Raw genomic sequence first — 18,799 nt, forward strand, 5'->3', positions numbered from 1 at the left:
GTTCCAATGCCCCACAGCCCTTTGGGGAAGAAATTGTTCCCCACATCCAACCTCAACCTCCCCTGGCGCAACTTGAGGCTGTTTCCTCTCATCTAAAAGAGCCTGAGGAATCCTAAGAGCTCTGATCTGCTCATCCTTGCCATTGGTGCATCCTTCCAGGTACACGCCAACGTGTTGCGGTGAGCTTGCCCTGGCCATGGGCAAGGTCTGTGTCTTTAGGCTTGTGTGTTTTCAGTCTGCCTCTCTGGACTCACAACACTCCGCCTAAAAAGTTCAGAGTGTCAATATACAGCCTGCAGGGTTTGCGAAGTCCATAAAGCAATGGTCTGGACTGCTGCTACAGCAGGTGTGACATACCTGGGGAGCGGAGATCGTAGAATCATAGATTCATAGAATAGTTTGGGTTGGAAAGGACCTTCCCAGCTCCCCCAGTGCCCCCCCTGCCATGACAGGGACATCTTCAGCAGCTCAGGTTGCTCAGAGCCCCGTCCAGCCTGGCCTGGGATGTCTCCAGGGATGGTTCATCCACCACCTCTCTGGCCAACCTGGGCCAGGCTCTCACCACCCTCAGGGCCAACAATTTCTTATATCTATGCTAAATCTCTCTCCTTTAGCTTAAAACCATCACCTCTTGTCCTATCGCAACAGCCCTGCTCAAAAGTCTGTCCCCAAAAAGAAGCAGAGATGGAAACCCGTGGGTGAATGTGTACTCCAGCTTTCTCCTAGAAAAACAAATATTTGTTGTAAACAGAAACAGGAAGAAAACCCGTTTATTTTAGTGAAGGCACCGTTGTTTTTTAAAGCTGAACAAACCCAAAACGAAGGTGAGAAATTTGGGAAGCTTGGCTTCCTGCGGTTAAAGCCGAACCAGCGACACGTGCGGCCGATCTCAAAGTGTTGGCTCTTTTCAACCCTCTGGGGTCTTTTCTCCTGCCCAGAGTCACTTCTCAGGCTTAATCCTTACACGGAGCTTTCCCCTTCTACTTTTCCCTGAAAAATATAATGTTAAAGTTAATACAACATATTCTACTCAAATGGAGGTCATCTGGTTAGTGTGCAGAGTCCAATGTTCTCAATTTTAAGGAATATACAGAGGAACAGTAGAACTGTTTGGAAGGATGCACCTCCAGAGAGTGAATATATATATTTTTTGGTGAAATTTGCAGCCACGGGATCCTGGGGAGGCAGGAGGATGAGTAATGTCAGGGGGATTAGATGTGTTTGTGGAGGGCGAATCCAACAGGACCTTTAAATATAACGGTTTGGCTGCAAATTTTGTCCACCAGCAGAACATCAGGACATCAGAAACACACAGAATCCCAGAATCCCAGAATGTGAGGAGTTGAAAGGGACCTGGAAAGCTCATCCAGTGCAATCCCCCCATGGAGCAGGAACACCCAGATGAGGTTACACAGGAAGGTGTCCAGGCGGGTTGGAATGTCTGCACAGAAGGAGACTCCACAACCCCCTGGGCAGCCTGGGCCAGGCTCTGCCACCCTCACCCCCAACAAGTTGCTTCTCAGATTTAAGTGGACCCGCTTGTGTTCCAGTTTGAACCCATTGCCGCTTGTCCTATCACTGGTTGTCACCGAGAAGAGCCTGGCTCCATCCTCCTGACACTCCCCCTTTCCACATTGATCCCCAGGAATGAGTCACCCCTCAGTCTCCTCTTGTTCAGCTCCAGAGCCCCAGCTCCCTCAGCCTTTCCTCACACGGGAGATGCTCCACTCCCTCCAGCATCTTGGTGGCTGCGCTGGACTCTCTCCAGCAGTTCCCTGTCCTGCTGGAACTGAGGGGCCACAACTGGACACAATATTCCAGGTGTGGTCTCCCCAGGGCAGAGCAGAGGGGCAGGAGAACCTCTCTGACCTACTGACCACCCCCTTCTAACCCACCCCAGGTACCATTGGCTTCCTGGCCACAAGGACCCAGTGCTGGCTCATGGTCACCCTGCTGTCCCCAGGACCCCCAGGTCCCTTTCCCCTACACTGCTCTCCAACAGCTCATTCCCCAACTTACACTGGAACCTGGGGTTGTTCCTGCCCAGATTCAAGACTCTACACTTGCCCTTGTTCTATTTCATTAAATGTTTCCCTGCCCAACTCTCCAGCCTGTCCAGGTCTCTGATGGCAGCACAGCCTCTGGCGTGTCAGCCACTCCTCCCAGCTTGGTGTCACCAGCAAACTTGCTGACAGTCACTCTATTCCCTCGTCCAAATTGCTGATGAATATATTGAATAACAGCGGCCCCAGCACTGCCCCCTGAGGCACTGCACTAGATACAGGCCTCTTAATTAACGTATGCTTTTCTCATTTATAATATTTGTAAAGTTGTAATGAAGTTCTTAAGTTGCATAGCCTTGGCAGGATTAATTTACATGCATTTTATCAAATCTGTTGTTTATAGACTGCTGTGGCGTTTAGGGCCCACACATGATGTTTTAACAACAAAGATGTCAGACTCAGGATACATTTCCTCAACTGCCTCTTCTTTTCTCCCCTGAATTGTTTTGTGGGTTATGCTAATGCTCTATTAAAATTTTGATTAATCTCGTTATCTCTCTAATCTTTGCATTATGTTCAGCGCTTGATTTCATCAGCATCTTGTGACAGCAACAGCCATACTTTAACTAAACTATTGACAGAAAAGAGTAATTTTCTGTGTGTTTTTATGTTCACTTGTCCTATGAGATGTGGTGGGCATTCTATGAGATGTGGTGGACCTTCTATGACATGTGGTGGACCTTTTACAAGATGTGATGGACCTTTTACAAGATGTGGTGGACCTTCTGTGAGATGTGGTGGACCTTCTACGAGATGTGATGGACCTTCTACGAGATGTGATGGACCTTCTAGGAGATGTGGTGGACCTTCTATGAGATGTGGTGGACCTTCTACAAGATGTGGTGGGCCTTCTGCAAGATGTGGTAGACCTTCTACAAGATGTGGTGGACCTTCTACAAGATGTGGTGGACCTTCTACAAGATGTGGTGGGCCTTCTACAAGATGTGATGGACCTTTTACAAAATGTAGTGGGCCTTCTACATGATCTGGTGGGCCTTCTACAAGATGTGGTGGACCTCCTCAGCACTCTATTAAAAATACAGAAATACACAGCGTTTTTTTCACTTCTTCCTCCCCAAAATCTCTTGTGTGACAGTTTAATCTCATCACTTTTTGTTCTCCCACAATAAACCTAAAAAACAAGGTCTCCATTGTGGTTGCCTTGAATGTGTTTGGGGGTTATTATCCAATAACCCACATCTTCCAGTTTTTTCTTGAGGACCATGAGTTTCTGAGCCCAAAGCTCTTCTCTGGGCCTCCCTGGGTGATCCCTACACACATTTGCTGCTCTTCTTTCATACTATATTTTGTATTGTTTCCCAGGGAGCTTTTTCTTGGAAAAGTCGATCTGATAAAACTGCACCAGCTTTGACGTAGTTTAGATTTAGCCAAATTCCTGGAGGATAGAGCAGAGGCTTGAACTTGACCCTCCTGCCTGGACACTACAATTTCTGCCACCTCATATTACTCATTTTGGGAGAAATATTTGTCCCAATGTAGACAAAACTCTTATTTCCTGACAAGGGCCAGTGTTTTGTTTGTACTTGTTCAGCTGTGTTGTTGTGCTGATGCCAGCTCTTGAAGCAGTCAGCCTGAATTCACTTCTATTTATGGGAACCCAGTGTTTTTCACCCTAAACTGTCTCTTGACATAAACCAAACCAATTTTCCGCAGGTATTCTGCACAAGCTCTTTGGGTTTATCCCCATTGGCAGCTTTCGACTTACACTGGGGGAGCAAAAACTACTGAGAAAGGAAAAAGATGTTTAGGAAACACCGAGAAGTTACAGTTTTCCAAACCCTTTTGAGAATGTGGTTTTTAAACTGGAGATGGGAGAACACACTTACTTCATTTGGAGGAGGACGAATGCTCTTATGGCGTTGTTTTTCCTGTTTTTTACGTCGACACCTATAACATAAAGTGCTCAGTGAACGGAACTTTAGATTTAATGCAGAATGAGACGCTTTAGTTCATGGATGAGTACCTTATGATATATATATATATTTAAATTGTATTCTCTGACATGCATATGTAAAATGATGGGAAAATAAGATTTGGAAATAAGTTAAAACCCGTCTCTTACCTGAGACAGAACAAATCACTGTGGGAAGGGAAAAGCACTAATTCTATCTGCTCTAGAGACTGTCAAATAGGGTAGAAACAACTAAATTGGTGGTACATGGGGCAGCTGGGTGCTCGATAGTCCTGCTGCAAAGAGCAGAACAAATCTCCCTGTTCTTTCTCCTACTTTTTGGCAGGATAAGTCAACGCAGCAAATGGGAAGCGTGTGGACGTGCAGATATCATGGAGGGGAAGGTCATAGTTCATTTTCTGCTTTGGGATTTTGTCTCCTGTCACGTTCCCGTTTTCTTTCAGTTGAGCTTATAAACCCGTTTGACCTGAGAAAAATGTGTGAAATGGTAAGAGGATAAAGGAGAATTTACCCTTCACACACTATGTAAAAATCTTTCCCTTTTTTCAACTTTTGTTCGTGTTCTTCAGTGAATGAAAAGAAGCGAAAATCAAAGGAAATGGTAAAAATAACATGGAATGAAACGTGCCAAAAGAAGAAGAAAAGTAAGAGCTGTTTCAAAAACACAAATCTAATGAAAAATTATCCCAAAGTCGGACAACAATGTTAATTTCAGAATTTCTGTGGAAAACTTTTTAAGAAGTGCCAGAAAGGATTAGAAACGATTAAGCTGTAGCTGCCATTTGTGGATAAGAGGCAGTTGTGGGGAAGGTCTGTTAACGGATTGGAGCATGTTTGGTGGCATTAGCCTGCAGATTGAAACAAGAGCAACTTGGTTTATGAGAAAAGTGGCCAACGTTGTGCTTGGAACTCATAGTGAGGCCTTTCAGGGGAAGTAATTGGTTAGAAAATGTGAAATGTGCCTCAGTTTTGCCAGGTGGTGTGAAGATTAGCAGAGCTTTACGTACCTATGAAACCACAGAGAAATGGCGTTCCTCTTGTACATCAAAAAGGCCGAAATAAAGAAGAACAAAAGTAATATTAAGGCAACTTTTCCAAATTTCTTTACGGCTCTCAACACTTGGAATGGAAGAGAGAAAGAGAGAATGTTACGCTCTGTGCACACCATAGAATCAGAGAACCATTTTGGTTGGAAAAGCCCCTCAAGATCATCGAGTCCAACCATTAACCCAGCCCTGTCCCTGCCCCATGTCCTCAGAACCTTCTGTCCATCTGTCCAGCCCTCCAGGGATGGTGACTCCAGCACTGCCCTGGGCAGCCTGTTCCAATGCCCCACAGCCCTTTGGGGAAGAAATTGTTCCCACATCCAACCTCAACCTCCCCTGGTGCAACTTGAGGCCGTTACCTCTGGTCCCGGTGCTTGTCAGAGGGACCTTCCCAGCTCCCCCAGTGCCCCCCCTGCCATGACAGGGACATCTTCACCAGCTCAGGTTGCTCAGAGCCCCGTCCAGCCTGGCCTGGGATGTCTCCAGGGATGGTTCATCCACCACCTCTCTGGCCAACCTGGGCCAGGCTCTCACCACCCTCAGAGCAACAATTCCTTCCTCATGTCCAGCCTCAATGTCCCTCTTTTACTTTCAAACCATCACCCCTTGTCCTATCACAACAGGCCCTGCTCAAAAGTCTGTCCCCATCTTTCTTCTCAGCCCCTTTTAATTCCGGAAAGGCCACACTAAAGTCTCCCCGGAGCTTCTCTTCTCCAGCTGAACACCCCAGCTCTCTCAGCCCGTCCTCCCAGCAGAGCTGTTCCAGCCTCGCATCATTTCTGGGGCTCCTCTGGCCCCTCTCCAGCAGCTCCATGTTTGACATATAAACTGTTAATCTGCTCAAAAGAATCATATTTCCGCAGTGCCAGTGGGCCCGTTACTGCCTGAGTCACTTGGTCAAATGAACAGCGGGAAGATCTGATGGTTCTTTGTCAGTAACAGAGCTAATGAATGAAGAAGGTTGTCAGCTGCTGGGTGCTGATGGCTTTGTGCAGTACAGCTGAGTGACCGCCTGGTATTTCTTAATCAGCCAGACAGAATGTCTAAAGTACAGGAAGGCAGGAGTACATCTCTCAGAGGTACATGCCGGGATCATATTTATTTATGTCCTGTCCTCTCAGGATTGGAGATCTCTGTTAAGAAGAGTGGAAGATTCTCCTAAGAGGGTTTTGATGAGCTCGTAAGACACCCATCATAAAGCATCTTGATGAGCTGTGCGCTGGCTGCTCGGCCCCTGCGCTTAATGGAATTGATCTGCAGTTGTTGTGGGTGTCCTGGGAATAGTCTGGTGGAGTCAGGCAGGGCAAGCACAACTGGAATTGTTCTAGACGTGTGGAAGGAACTTGTGATGCTGAGGGTGGTGAGAGCCTGTCCCAGGTTGGCCAGAGAGGTGGTAGATGAACCATCCCTGGAGACATCCCAGGCCAGGCTGGACGGGGCTCTGAGCAACCTGAGCTGGTGAAGATGTCCCTGCTCATGGCAGGGGTGGCACTGGGGGAGCTGGAAAGGTCCTTCAACCCAAACCATTCTATGGTTCTACAGAATGATAAAAAAGGTGTGAGAAGAGAAAAGAAAAAAATCTGAGATGGCTAAACGGCAAAGGATAAAGAGATCCCTGAATGAAGTCTGAGGTGATCTGAAAGTGTACGTGGAGAACTTCTGAACTTGAACAAAAATTGAATCTAAGACTGGTGATGTGATGTGCAGAGAGGTCCCACCTCATGGCACTTACAGTACAAAGAAGGCGGTGGCCCACTGTCAATGCTGCCTCCAAATCCTTCCAGCTTGCAGAACGGAGGGCGCCATCCAAAATCACAGTGACAATTGTTCTTATTGTTGCACACCTAAAAGAAAACACACCTTTCACTACATGAAAATTAAAGAAATCGTGACTATTTCCTCACGCCAAGAAAGGCCTTGAGGTGCTGGAGCGAGTGGAGAGAAGGGAACGGAGCTGGTGAGGGGCTGGAGCACAAGTGTGATGGAGCGGCTGAGGGACCTGGGGGTTCAGCTGGAGAACAGGAGCTGAGGGGAGACCTTCTGATCTCTGAACTGCCTGAAAGGAGCTTGGAGCCAGGGGGGTCGGGCTCTGCTCCCCAGGAACAAGCGCCAGGAGCAGAGGAAACGGCCTCAAGTTGCGCCAGGGGAGGCTGAGGTTGGATGTGGGAACAATTTCTTCCCCAAAGGGCTGTGGGGCATTGGAACAGGCTGCCCAGGGCAGTGCTGGAGTCACCAGCCCTGGAGGGCTGGACAGACGGACAGGAGGTTCTCAGGACATGGGGCAGGGACAGGGGTGGAGAACGGCTGGACTCGATGATCTTGAGGGGCTTTCCCAACCAAAATGATTCTGTGGTCCTATGATTCTGTTATGGCAACCTATTTCTCAATTATGTCCAAAATTAATTTGTCACCTTCACGTGATTCAAAGATTATGGTTTTTCCTACGAGATAAGTCCATGACTCCCTTAATTGCACATTTATTTGTCCTCTCCAGGCTGGATTACTCAGCTCCTGAGCTCCTCGGGTCTCACTCATGGTCTGTAACAGCCGAACCTCTCACGGGCTGCAGCAAGGGCTGATGAGCGGTCTGAGCGTCCCTACCATGGACCAGGAGCAGAGGGAGGAGATCCCCTGGGATTAACTTTGAGCTTGTCCTGTGCAGGGACAGGAGCTGGACTCGATGATCCTTGTGGCTCCCTCCCAACTCAGGACATTCTGTGATTCTACTGCCCTGATTTCGGGTCATGCTGCTGTGTGGGTCCACGGTCAGCCCACATTGGTGGCAAATGCTGAGGTGATGCAGAATTGAGCCTCTCTAACCCTCTTTAGATGCTCATTGGCTGATTTCTTATTATATGTTATTAATCCATGTTTGCGTTATTGTTTGGTAGTTTGGACCCATAGCTATGCTCCCCAACATCTCAAATTTGCACACCCATGTAGGTCGTGACAGTTTCCTACCCAAACATAGCGGCTCCATTTCGAGTAACATTTTTCTCTCTTCTGTGGAGATGGGGTTGAGGTTATTAGAAGCTTTCTTCACTCATTGGTGCAGCCCAAACCATACGGAGCAATCATTACTAATTTTCAGGCATGTGTGTTTAAGTTTGGAGAACTGCTTCCCAGCAAAAAAGTGCATTTTTTTGGGTTATAACCTTTCTCTCTGGAGACAACAATATACATGATTATTCCAGCTTCTTGAAGAACACAAGAACTTCTGGTGGGGACTGAGCAGAAGAAAAGCAGATCTCAGACTCTCCCAGTTACAGGTTTATAGACTGCCAGTAACTTCTCTAACTGGTCCTCAGAACTATTTCAGATAGAGCCAGGCTCTTCTCGGTGACAACCAATGATAGGACAAGGGACAATGGGTACAAACTGGAACACAAAAGGTTCCACTTAAATCTGAGAAGCAACTTGTTCCTGGTGAGGGTGGCAGAGCCTGGCCCAGGCTGCCCAGGGAGGTTGTGGAGTCTCCTTCTGTGCAGACATTCCAACCCGCCTGGACACCTTCCTGTGTAACCTCATCTGGGTGTTCCTGCTCCATGGGGGGATTGCACTGGATGAGCTTTCCAGGGCCCTTCAACCCCTGACACTCTGGGATTCTGTGAGATAAAGGACAAGTGGTAGAAAACCTTCCCAATATTCTCCTTTTGTGTCCACATTAATAGCCACACAGATGGGCTTATCTACAACAATATTTGTCTGGAAAGAGGAGCTGGCACCTTGAATGTGGTGTCATAAAAAATATCCACACATGCAATAATTCTGCTGGTATGAATGTTTGAAATGTAGTTTTATGTAAGGCTAAGTGCAGCCAATGCATAACCTACCTTCATTTTTCTGGTATTTGTAAGGAAAACAAAGTTACAGAACTGAGCTTGCATTTTTAGATCTCTCCAACTCACAGAATCCCAGAATCCCAGAATGTCAGGGGTTGGAAGGGCCCTGGAAAGCTCATGCAGTGCAATCCCCCCATGGAGCAGGAACACCCAGATGAGGTTACACAGGAAGGTGTCCAGGCGGGTTGGAATGTCTGCACAGAAGGAGACTCCACAACCTCCCTGGGCAGCCTGGGCCAGGCTCTGCCACCCTCGCCATGAAGAAGTTTCTCCTCAAATTTAAGTGGAACCTCCTGTGTTCCAGTTTGTACCCATTACCCCTTCTCCTGTCACTAGTTGTCACTGAGAAGAGCCTGGCTCCATCCTCCTGACACTCACCCTTTAGATATCTGTAAACATGAATGAGTCACCCCTCAGTGTCCTCTTGTCCAGCTCCAGAGCCCCAGCTCCCTCAGCCTTTCCTCACACGGGAGATGCTCCACTCCCTTCAGCATCTTGGTGGCTGCGCTGGACTCTCTCCAGCAGTTCCCTGTCCTGCTGGAACTGAGGGGCCACAGCTGGACACAATATTCCAGGTGTGGTCTCCCCAGGGCAGAGCAGAGGGGCAGGAGAACCTCTCTGACCTACTGACCACCCCCTTCTAACCCACCCCAGGTACCATTGGCTTCCTGGCCACAAGGGCCCAGTGCTGGCTCATGGTCACCCTGCTGTCCCCAGGACCCCCAGGTCCCTTTCCCCTACACTGCTCTCCAACAGCTCATTCCCCAACTTACACTGGAACCTGGGGTTGTTCCTGCCCAGATTCAAGACTCTACACTTGCCCTTGTTCTAGTTCATTACATTTCTCCCCGCCCAGCTCTCCAGCCTGTCCAGGTCTCTGATGGCAGCACAGCCTCTGGCGTGTCAGCCACTCCTCCCAGCTTGGTGTCACCAGCAAACTTGCTGACAGTCACTCTATTCCCTCATCCAAGTCACTGATGAATATATTGAATAACAGCGGCCCCAGCACTGCCCCTGAGGCACTGCACTAGATCCAGGCCTCAACTGGACTCTGCCCATTGACCACGACTCTCTGGCTTCTTCCCTTCAGCCAGTTCACAGTCACCTCACTCCCCGCTCATCCAGACCCACTCCCTCAGTTCAGTGTGAGGATGCTGTGGGACACTGTGTCAATGCCTCACTCAAGTCAAGGGAAATCACGTCCACCGCTCTGCCATCATCCATCCACCTCGTTATGTCCTCATAAAAGTCAATGAGGTTGGTCAAGCACGACTGCCCTTTGGTGAAGTCATGTTGACTGCCCCTAATGACCCTCTTATTCAGTAGTGCTGTCAGACACAATGGATGAAGCGTTACCATGTGGAAGTTGGTTTTCACGATATTTGAGGAACAAAGAAGAAAAACGGTAAATGTAACCACCAAATGCAGCTACGAAGAGGTGTGAACAGCCAGAGAAGAATCTGGGAGGACAGTCAGGAGTGAAAATGAGAATAATCTCTGTGCTGCTGAACCAGGAATGATTCTGGACTTCTAATGCTGCTTTTGAGAGACACATTTATATTTTGTGTATTCCATTCAAAGCATACGGGAATGTTTTCTACTCACCCCTCTGTTATGGCATTTTCTCTCCCTGCAATCGCTGTCGAGAAAAGCTGCGCTGACACACGTCCTGTTCACACATATCTGCAGAAAGAGGCAGATTTATTAGTGAAATGATAAAATGAATGATATCAGGAAAGGGCACTGACTGGTGAATAGGGGTAAAAGTAGCGAGAAACAGCCTGGCAAGTATTTTTAGCCATTTGTTTCATTCAAGAGTTTTCTTTCCCTCTCTCCAAACAAGCTTTAAGGGCCATAAAGTGAAGCTCTTGGGTTCCAGGTTCAAGACAAACCAAAGGAGAGGCTGAACAAACCCATTGAGGTCTACAAAATACACAGAAACCACGTCTGTGTCAGGGTCTCGGTAATTAAACAGTGAAAACGATCGAAGGCTGTACCCGCATTAGTCGGAAGTAATTGCAATTTAGTTATTTTTGGAATTAATGTTTGCGTTTGGTGGTGTGAAACCTGTGTCTCCTGAAAGGAGGACTCTACTGAAGCCAACATTGAGCAGCTCCTTCCCTTTTGGTGGAACTCAGCACCTCTGTTTTTGTTAGAAATATTTTCCTTGCCATGTAATAGCAGGGAACTCCTCCTTTAGTGCATCACCATCTTGACAGGAATTCGGTCTTTTGCGTGGGTCAAAGGGAAAAATTGAACCCTGTTCTTAGAACAACACTTCAAATTCTTTTTGCATGCACAACGAAACAACGTTGGCGTTGGTTAGGAGCTTCAAAATAAGAGCAAAATTTCTTTTTCCTAATGGAAAAGTAAAGAGAAGCTATTGTGTTAGCCTCTCTGACTGAAAAGACCCACAAAACCAATACAAGATGTTACTATTTATCAGCCACTAAAGGAGGCTTTATCAGAAGGCTCTACGGGGCTTAGATCCAAGATCAAGATCATCTCCTTTAGGAACAAAATCCTTCATTTCATCTCCATCCTGTACTGTTTGTATATCCTCTAGTTTTCTAAGGGTACCTTGTTTCTACCGCAGGAGGTGCCATCTTTCACGGATCCCACGTCAGGAGTGTCTGTAGCCAGGTGGAATTCGAGTCCCCAGCAGATCTCATCGTTCATGATGGTTTGAACCACGGTCTCGCCTTCGTGCCTGATGGGCACGCGTTTGACATTGGTGCACTGCACTCTTCCACACAGGACATTCCTGGGACGGACAAAGAGTCTGAGAGCCCTGTAGAGACATCTGACAATGACAAGGCCAAGTGCAAGGTCCTGCACCTGGATCAGGGTAACCCCCAGTATCAATCCAGGCTGGGGATGGAGGGATGGAGAGCAGCCCCCAGGAGAAGGACTTGGGGGTGCTGGGGGGTGAAAGATTGGCCATGAGCCGGCAACGTGCACTTGCAGCCCAGAAACCCACCCGTGTCCTGGGCTGCATCCCCAGCAGCGTGAGCAGCAGGTGGAGGGAGGGGATTCTGCCCCTCTGCTCCGCTCTGGTGAGACGCCCCTGCAGTGCTGGTCCAGCTCTGGGTCCTTAGCACAGGACACACATGGAGCTGCTGGAGAGGGGCCAGAGGAGCCACAGGAATGATGCGAGGCTGGAATAGCTCTGCTGGGAGGACAGGCTGAGAGAGTTGGGGTGTTCAGCTGGAGAAGAGAAGCTCCAGGGAGACCTTAGCGTGGCATTTCCAGAATGAAAAGGGGCCCATAAGAAAGATGGGACAGACTTTTGAGCAGGGCCTGTTGTGATAGGACAAGGGGTGATGGTTTTAAACTACAGGAGGGAGATTGAGGCTGGACATGAGGAAGAAATTGTTGGCCCTGAGGGTGGTGAGAGCCTGGCCCAGGTTGTCCAGAGAGGTGGTGGATGAACCATCCCTGGAGACATCCCAGGCCAGGCTGGACGGGGCTCTGAGCAACCTGAGCTGCTGAAGATGTCCCTGCTATGGCAGGGGGGGCACTGGGGGAGCTGGAAGGTCCCTTCAACCCAAACTACTCCATGATTCTATGATCTGAAGATGTGATCCATGGTTTTACACACCCTCGTGCAAAATCGGCCCATTGCAGCCCACATTCTTGGAGCAAGCCTGGGCATGGTCAGAGGTTCCAGCTGTTCAGGATCAATCCTTTTAGGTAGTTTGCATCCAGCCACCCTTTTTTGAGGTTAAGCCATTTAACTGTTATTGGAACAGACTCTTATGTCAGTTGGTGTCATTGCCTTGGGCACGTAAGCACAACCCTTTGAAGTATCTCTGCAGAAGCTACCGAGACACTTCCATTTGACTTTCTGACCCTCACTTATCATGCATTTTTCCCATTTTATATACTGCATGAGAAATGCTGCTGTTTATGCCAGGAAGAATTGGATGTAGTTATTCAAAAACTCATCTCTGTGCCCAGAGGTGACGACAGCAAAGCTCAAGTGCTGCCTGTGTAATGCTCTGTAGGAAAATAGGAAAGAAGCTCAAATTCTGAATTTGCACCCTAGTGTCTCCCCTAATGACACCAATGTCGTCCTACATGGTGAACTGCCAAAGTACAAGCCTCAAGTTGCACCAGGGGAGGTTGAGGTTGGATGTGGGGAACAATTTCTTCCCCAAAGGGCTGTGGGGCATTGGAACAGGCTGCCCAGGGCAGTGCTGGAGTCACCATCCCTGGAGGGCTGGACAGACGGACAGGAGGTTCTCAGGACATGAGGCAGTGCCAGGGCTGGGGGAACGGGTGGACCTGATGACCTTGAGGGTCTCTTCCAACCAAAATGATTCTAAGAAAGGTTAGGTACTAGCAACAGCATATTTTTGACTGAATAATATGTGTAGGGACAGCAAATCTCCAAGGTCCTGGTGAACAATATACTTCCTTTTGAACTGGCCATATCTACACCCAAATGTGGGTCATTCTCAGCAGATCCTGCTCTCGGGACAGGACAAGAGAGGAGGGCTTGGAGAGTGATGAGTTCAGAGATTGAGAGACAGCACTCCACAACAATGTCCTGTCTAGGGATGTCTTTCAAGATGCTCGCAGGCAAGGCCATTGCATCCTAAGGAAGAGAGGTGCAAGCAGATTTCCTCTGTCCTTTTTAAATAATAATGTTCTTGGGTGCATCTTCTGGTGGTGCTCTGGAAACAGAGCTCAGAGTTAGAACATCTAAGGAGGAACATCTCGTCTCCTCAAGAAGTCAGTCTGTGCCCTGAAGGGAACAGCCTATGAGGAAAGGTTTATTCATCCAACAGGAGGGATAAAACCATGAAATGGGCTGCCCAGGGCAGTGGTGGAGACACCATCCCTGGAGGGGTCGAGCAGATGCTGAGATGAGGTTCTCAGGGACACGGGGCAGTGCCAGGATTGAGTTAACGGGTTAACAATTGGGCTTGATGATCTTGAGGGTCTCTTCCAACCTAAATGATTTGTGATTCTATGTACCGACTGGTGACTGCGACACATGGCAGCAAAGTGAAAAGAATTAATGCTGAAGGAGAAAAAGGGTTAGAGTACACATCAAATGGAAGAGGAAAAGCAGCCCTCGCCTGGTGATGGGTTGACCCTTTACTCTGGAAAGCTGAACTTCCATTCGTGCTGGGAGATAAGATTTAAGGCTGTTCTGGACAAGCAAAGAAGAAAAATCTCTAAGTTCCTATAAAAAGAAGACCTTCCTCACTTAACTTTCTGGGTTGGGAGTGCAAGAAAATCCCAACCTGAAGAAACGTTGCCTCAAATTCCTCCTATTGCCACGTGCTTTGTTTGACTGTTAGAAAGGTTCTTGCTCAGGAATGCTGAGATCATCATCACCCCACCTATGAAAACCAACCAGAGAAGCCTAGCAGAGCCTCCAAGTCGTACAAAAAGTTGCACTGTTTTCCCAATACCATTTTTGCCTCTTTTGTGCCTAATCTCAACAACAACAACAACAACAACAACAAAAATTCAAGTTGAATTCAAGTCTTAGAAACGGTGTTTTGTTTGTATGTATGTACAGCAATGCGTAAGAGCGATGTCCCAGTCCTGCCTGAGCTAGTGGGACACCAGTAACCACCATTAACCACCAGTAACCACCAGTAACACTTACTGTTCCTGGCATTTGGTGTAGTACGTCCCATTCCAGCCGCAGTTCCCGCACCGGTCACCTTGAATGTTCACTTCCCTGAAGCAGCTGAATGAGGCAGGTTGGGCAGCTGGGGGGGGACACAGAAAATGGGGGTGATCACAGAGAGACAGGGACTATCAACACCCCCGTAATCCCCCTGGTGATTTTTGTATTTCTGTTTGAGATAAAGTTCTGCTCAACCGCATCTCGCTTTTGACCTGCCATGTTTTATGGGCAATATATACATATATATTTTTCACCTATTTTGGTTCTCTTTTGCATCAGAATAATCAATGTTAGAATGAAGTGGCTAAATGAACAGATTTGCCACCAAGAGATCAGCCCGTGATCAGAATGGACCGTGGTCATTTATACAGAGCAACATGGAACATAAAATTGGATTAAAAGCCTAAAATCTTTCCCCAACATGTGTTTTTTTTTCCTTTACGTCTGACTTGCTGTGTGACACAGGTCAATATATCTTACGATTACCCTGAAACCAGAGTCACCACCATTATATTTAGCATTAGCAACAGTAATTCCTGTTAGAAGCTGCGCACAGATCTGGATTTTGGGAAGGCCGAACTATTTCTAAACCAGGGGACTCCGGATTTTTTCCAGAACATCCTTATTTTCACTGAGTGTTGTGTAAGAATAACAGAGCAGTGAGGGAAAAGAGCCTGTGGTCAATGCAGGACTCACATTAGTTGTTACTTACAAATTTTAAAGCATCCAAAATGCTCTGAAAATAAAACCTGCTGTCCTTCAAAGGTGGCCGAGATCACTCTTGGCCAGATTAGAACTGTGTAAATGCTCGTGTGACAATTCCTTTGGTAGAAATGGTGACAAAAATATTCTGCTTGATCAAAATATATTGCTTGATCAATATCCGTGCCATTTCCAGCAATGACTTTCATGACAAATGCTAACGTCTTAGTGTGCAGGTGTTCCCAGAGACTCCGAACTTCTCGTAAATGTGGTGGGACTGTGGTCGTACTGACAGAAAGCTCGTATGTTCATGAATAAGCTCAGATGGTGATGGTCGTTACTGGTATCGCTAATGAGGGAGTGCAGAACAGATCTGCTGCAGCTTGGGGACACATGCACGGGGGAAGTTCGGTGACTTCCTCCGGAACTGAAATAATCTGCAAGAGGATGTGGGCAGGCACTCAAAATGCAAGTTTGAACTGGGGGAGATTTAAGTACATGAATTACAGGGTGTGGTTGCTTTTAAAAGCATAAAAGCGATCTCAACGGCAGTTTCCAGCACGTCTTTATGTTTCTGGGACCCTCTGCTGGCAAACGGACGAGGTTTGTCTGGGTCTGCTGTTCCCATTGCACACCAGGATGTTCCTGAGCAGCACTGCAGCAACTACTGCCTGAAAAAAAGCCTTTTACGTTACCCTAAATAGATATATAGAATCAGAATCATTTAGGCTGGAAAGCCCTTTAAGAACATAGAGTCCAATGCTATAGCAAGTGATAGGACAAGAGGAAACGGCCTCAAGTTGCGCCAGGGAAGGTTGAGGTTGGATTTAGGAACAATTTCTTCCCCAAAGGGCTGTGGGGCATTGGAACAGGCTGCCCAGGGCAGTGCTGGAGTCACCAGCCCTGGAGGGGTTTAAAAGGCATTTAGACGAGGTTCTTAGGGACACGGTTTAGTGCTAGACTTAGGTTATGGTTGGACTCGATGATCCTGAGGGTCTCTTTCAACCAAAATGATTCTATGATTTTATATATATATATATATATATATAAATTGTTATAAAATCATGGAGTATTTCAAAAGTATTCTTTAGTATTTTTTCATGCAAGTACTCTTTTCCCAGGTAATAAATGATAAGATGAGAGGAAACGGCCTCAAGTTGCGCCAGGTGAGGCTGAGGTTGGATGTGGGAACAATTTCTTCCCCAAAGGGCTGTGGGGCATTGGAACAGGCTGCCCAGGGCAGTGCTGGAGTCACCATCCCTGGAGGGTTGGACAGACGGACATGAGGTTCTCAGGACATGGGGCAGTGCCAGGGGTGGGGGAATGGTTGGACTCCATGATCTTGATGATCTTTTCCAACCGAAATGATTCTATTATGCCACAATTCTATGAAAAGAGACTTTCAAAGCAAAGAGCAGGGAAAGGTGAGAAAACACGAGGTGATGTGTTATCCCAAACCAGATGATCCATCAGTTCCTCGGATAACTTGCCTTTGCCAAACAGAGCTTTGCACTGCTGCCCGTGGCTGTGGCAGGTCCCGTCGTAGCAGCGGTTGTTGTCACCACATGGGGTTCCGTCCTGCTTGAACACGTCCGAGGGGCAGAGCGCCGAAGAGCCATTGCAGTACTCTGGGAGATCACATACACCCATGGCCTCTCTGCAGACTTTACCTTCTGCCCGAAACTATAAAAAAAACCCACAAAATGAGTTTTTATTTATTTATTTTTTTTTTTCCTGGCCCATATTATTGGTTTTAAACTACAGGAGGGAGATTCAGGCCGGACATGAGGAAGAAATTGTTGGCCGTGAGGGTGGTGAGAGCCTGGCCCAGGTTGTCCAGAGAGGTGGTAGATGAACCATCCCTGGAGACATCCCAGGCCAGGCTGGACGGGGCTCTGAGCAACCTGAGCTGGTGAAGATGTCCCTGCTCATGGCTGGGGTGGCACTGGGGGAGCTGGGAAGGTCCCTTCAACACAAACTGTTCTATCATTCTAAACCCCTGTGGCAAAATCTTGGGAAATGCCCCAAAAGCATAAGATGAAAAATAGCAACTAGAATTTCCAATAAGGACCAGGGGAGCGCAAGGAGGTAAAGTCCTTGTTGTCTGACTGAGACATACAAATGGTGATTGCTGATATTTTTTATAAAATCTGTGCATTTCAGGTTGAATCTGAAGTGCCGCTACAAACACCGTCTTGCTGTATTTTCCCTAAAAGCTCAAAATCATCAATGGGGTTTTAAAATTCCTTTAATTCAGACTTGTAATCATCGGACGTTTGGTCCGTGACACCAGCGCTTGTGTTGGCTTTGTTGATTCTGTCTTTACACCCTCATTTTGCCACTCCTGCTGATGCTTTTTGACATAATTTTGGTGTTTCTAAACTATTTGTTTCCTACCTCAGCGTGAGCAGTTTCCAGTCAGGTTTGTGCTTATTTTCTGACCAGATATACTGAGAGACAGAGGAAATAAACATCATAACACGTAACAGCTTTGAAAAAAACAATTAAATAATGAGTTTACCCTACATTACAAAGTCAATAGCAGCTGTTCCTGCTATAACTTACCTCACATTTGTGACAACATCCACCTCTGTAACAAGAAGCCTCCGGAGCAAGCAAGCAGGTGGAGGCGACGCAGCATCCTTCTTGGAGGCAACGCTGGAAGTAAGTAATTATTTGGAAAGAAATAATAATTTTGAAATAAATAACAATGTGGAAATAAGTAATATTTGGATATTTTTCTCTATCTTAAGAGACACAGAATTACAGGAAATTAAGAGATTAAAAACATCTGGTTTTTGTTCCTCCTTGAACTTGGGACATTCTGGAGGGGGAATTGAGGTGTGATACGTCTCGTGTAGACAGAAGGGCTCTGCAGAGGGGTCTGGATAGACTGGAAAAATGGGCTGATTCCAATGGGATGAAGTTCAACAAGGCCAAGTGGCGGGTGCTGCACTTTGGCCACAACAACCCCCTGCAGCGCTCCAGGCTGGGCACAGAGTGGCTGGAGAGCAGTCAGACAGAAAGCGACCTGGGGGACTAATGGACAGGAAGCTCAACATGAGCCAACACTGTGCCCAGGTGGCCAAGAAGGCCAATGGTGTCCTGTCCTGTATCCAAACCAGCGTGGTCAGCAGGACAAGGGCAGTGATCCTTCCCCTGTGCTCTGCATTGGGGAGGCCACACCTGGAGTGTTGTGTTCAGTTCTGGGCCCCTCAGCTCAGGAAAGAGATTGAAGTGCTGGAGCGGGTCCAGAGAAGAGCAACAAGACTGGGGAAGGGACTGGAGCACAAGCCCTATGGGGAGAGGCTGAGGGAGCTGGGCTTGTTTAGTCTGGAGAAGAGGAGGCTTAGAGGTGAGCTCAGCACTCTCTAGAACTACCTGAAGGGCAGTTCTAGCCAGGTGGGGATTGGGCTCTTCTCCCAGGCAGTCAGCAATAGGACAAGGGGCCATGGGCTTCAACTCTGCCAGGGGAAATTGAGGCTGGAGATGAGAAAGCAATTCTTTGCAGAGAGAGTGGTCAGGCATTGGAATGGCTGCCCAGGGAGGTGCTGGACTCGCCG

The 18,799-nt window shown here is 47.6% G+C and overlaps 1 protein-coding gene across 1 annotated transcript in view; it reads right to left on the reverse strand.

Annotated features, from left to right (window-relative positions):
* Positions 1-394: 394 nt before the first annotated feature.
* The window catches only part of LOC102098090 (disintegrin and metalloproteinase domain-containing protein 20), a 32,007-nt gene continuing 13,602 nt past the window's right edge, over positions 395-18,799 (reverse strand). The window contains exons 14-22 of the mRNA XM_065049647.1: positions 17,802-17,894; positions 16,727-16,919; positions 14,511-14,616; positions 11,465-11,648; positions 10,490-10,567; positions 6,775-6,886; positions 5,004-5,115; positions 3,911-3,971; positions 395-990 (exon numbers count right to left, since the gene is read on the reverse strand). Coding sequence (XP_064905719.1) covers positions 961-990; positions 3,911-3,971; positions 5,004-5,115; positions 6,775-6,886; positions 10,490-10,567; positions 11,465-11,648; positions 14,511-14,616; positions 16,727-16,919; positions 17,802-17,894 — 969 coding nt within the window. The 3' untranslated portion in view covers positions 395-960. The remainder of the gene's footprint in view (positions 991-3,910; positions 3,972-5,003; positions 5,116-6,774; positions 6,887-10,489; positions 10,568-11,464; positions 11,649-14,510; positions 14,617-16,726; positions 16,920-17,801; positions 17,895-18,799) is intronic.

This window comes from Columba livia, chromosome 1, assembly GCF_036013475.1.
Source record: "Columba livia isolate bColLiv1 breed racing homer chromosome 1, bColLiv1.pat.W.v2, whole genome shotgun sequence".
In the NCBI taxonomy this organism is placed as follows: Eukaryota; Metazoa; Chordata; class Aves; order Columbiformes; family Columbidae; genus Columba; species Columba livia.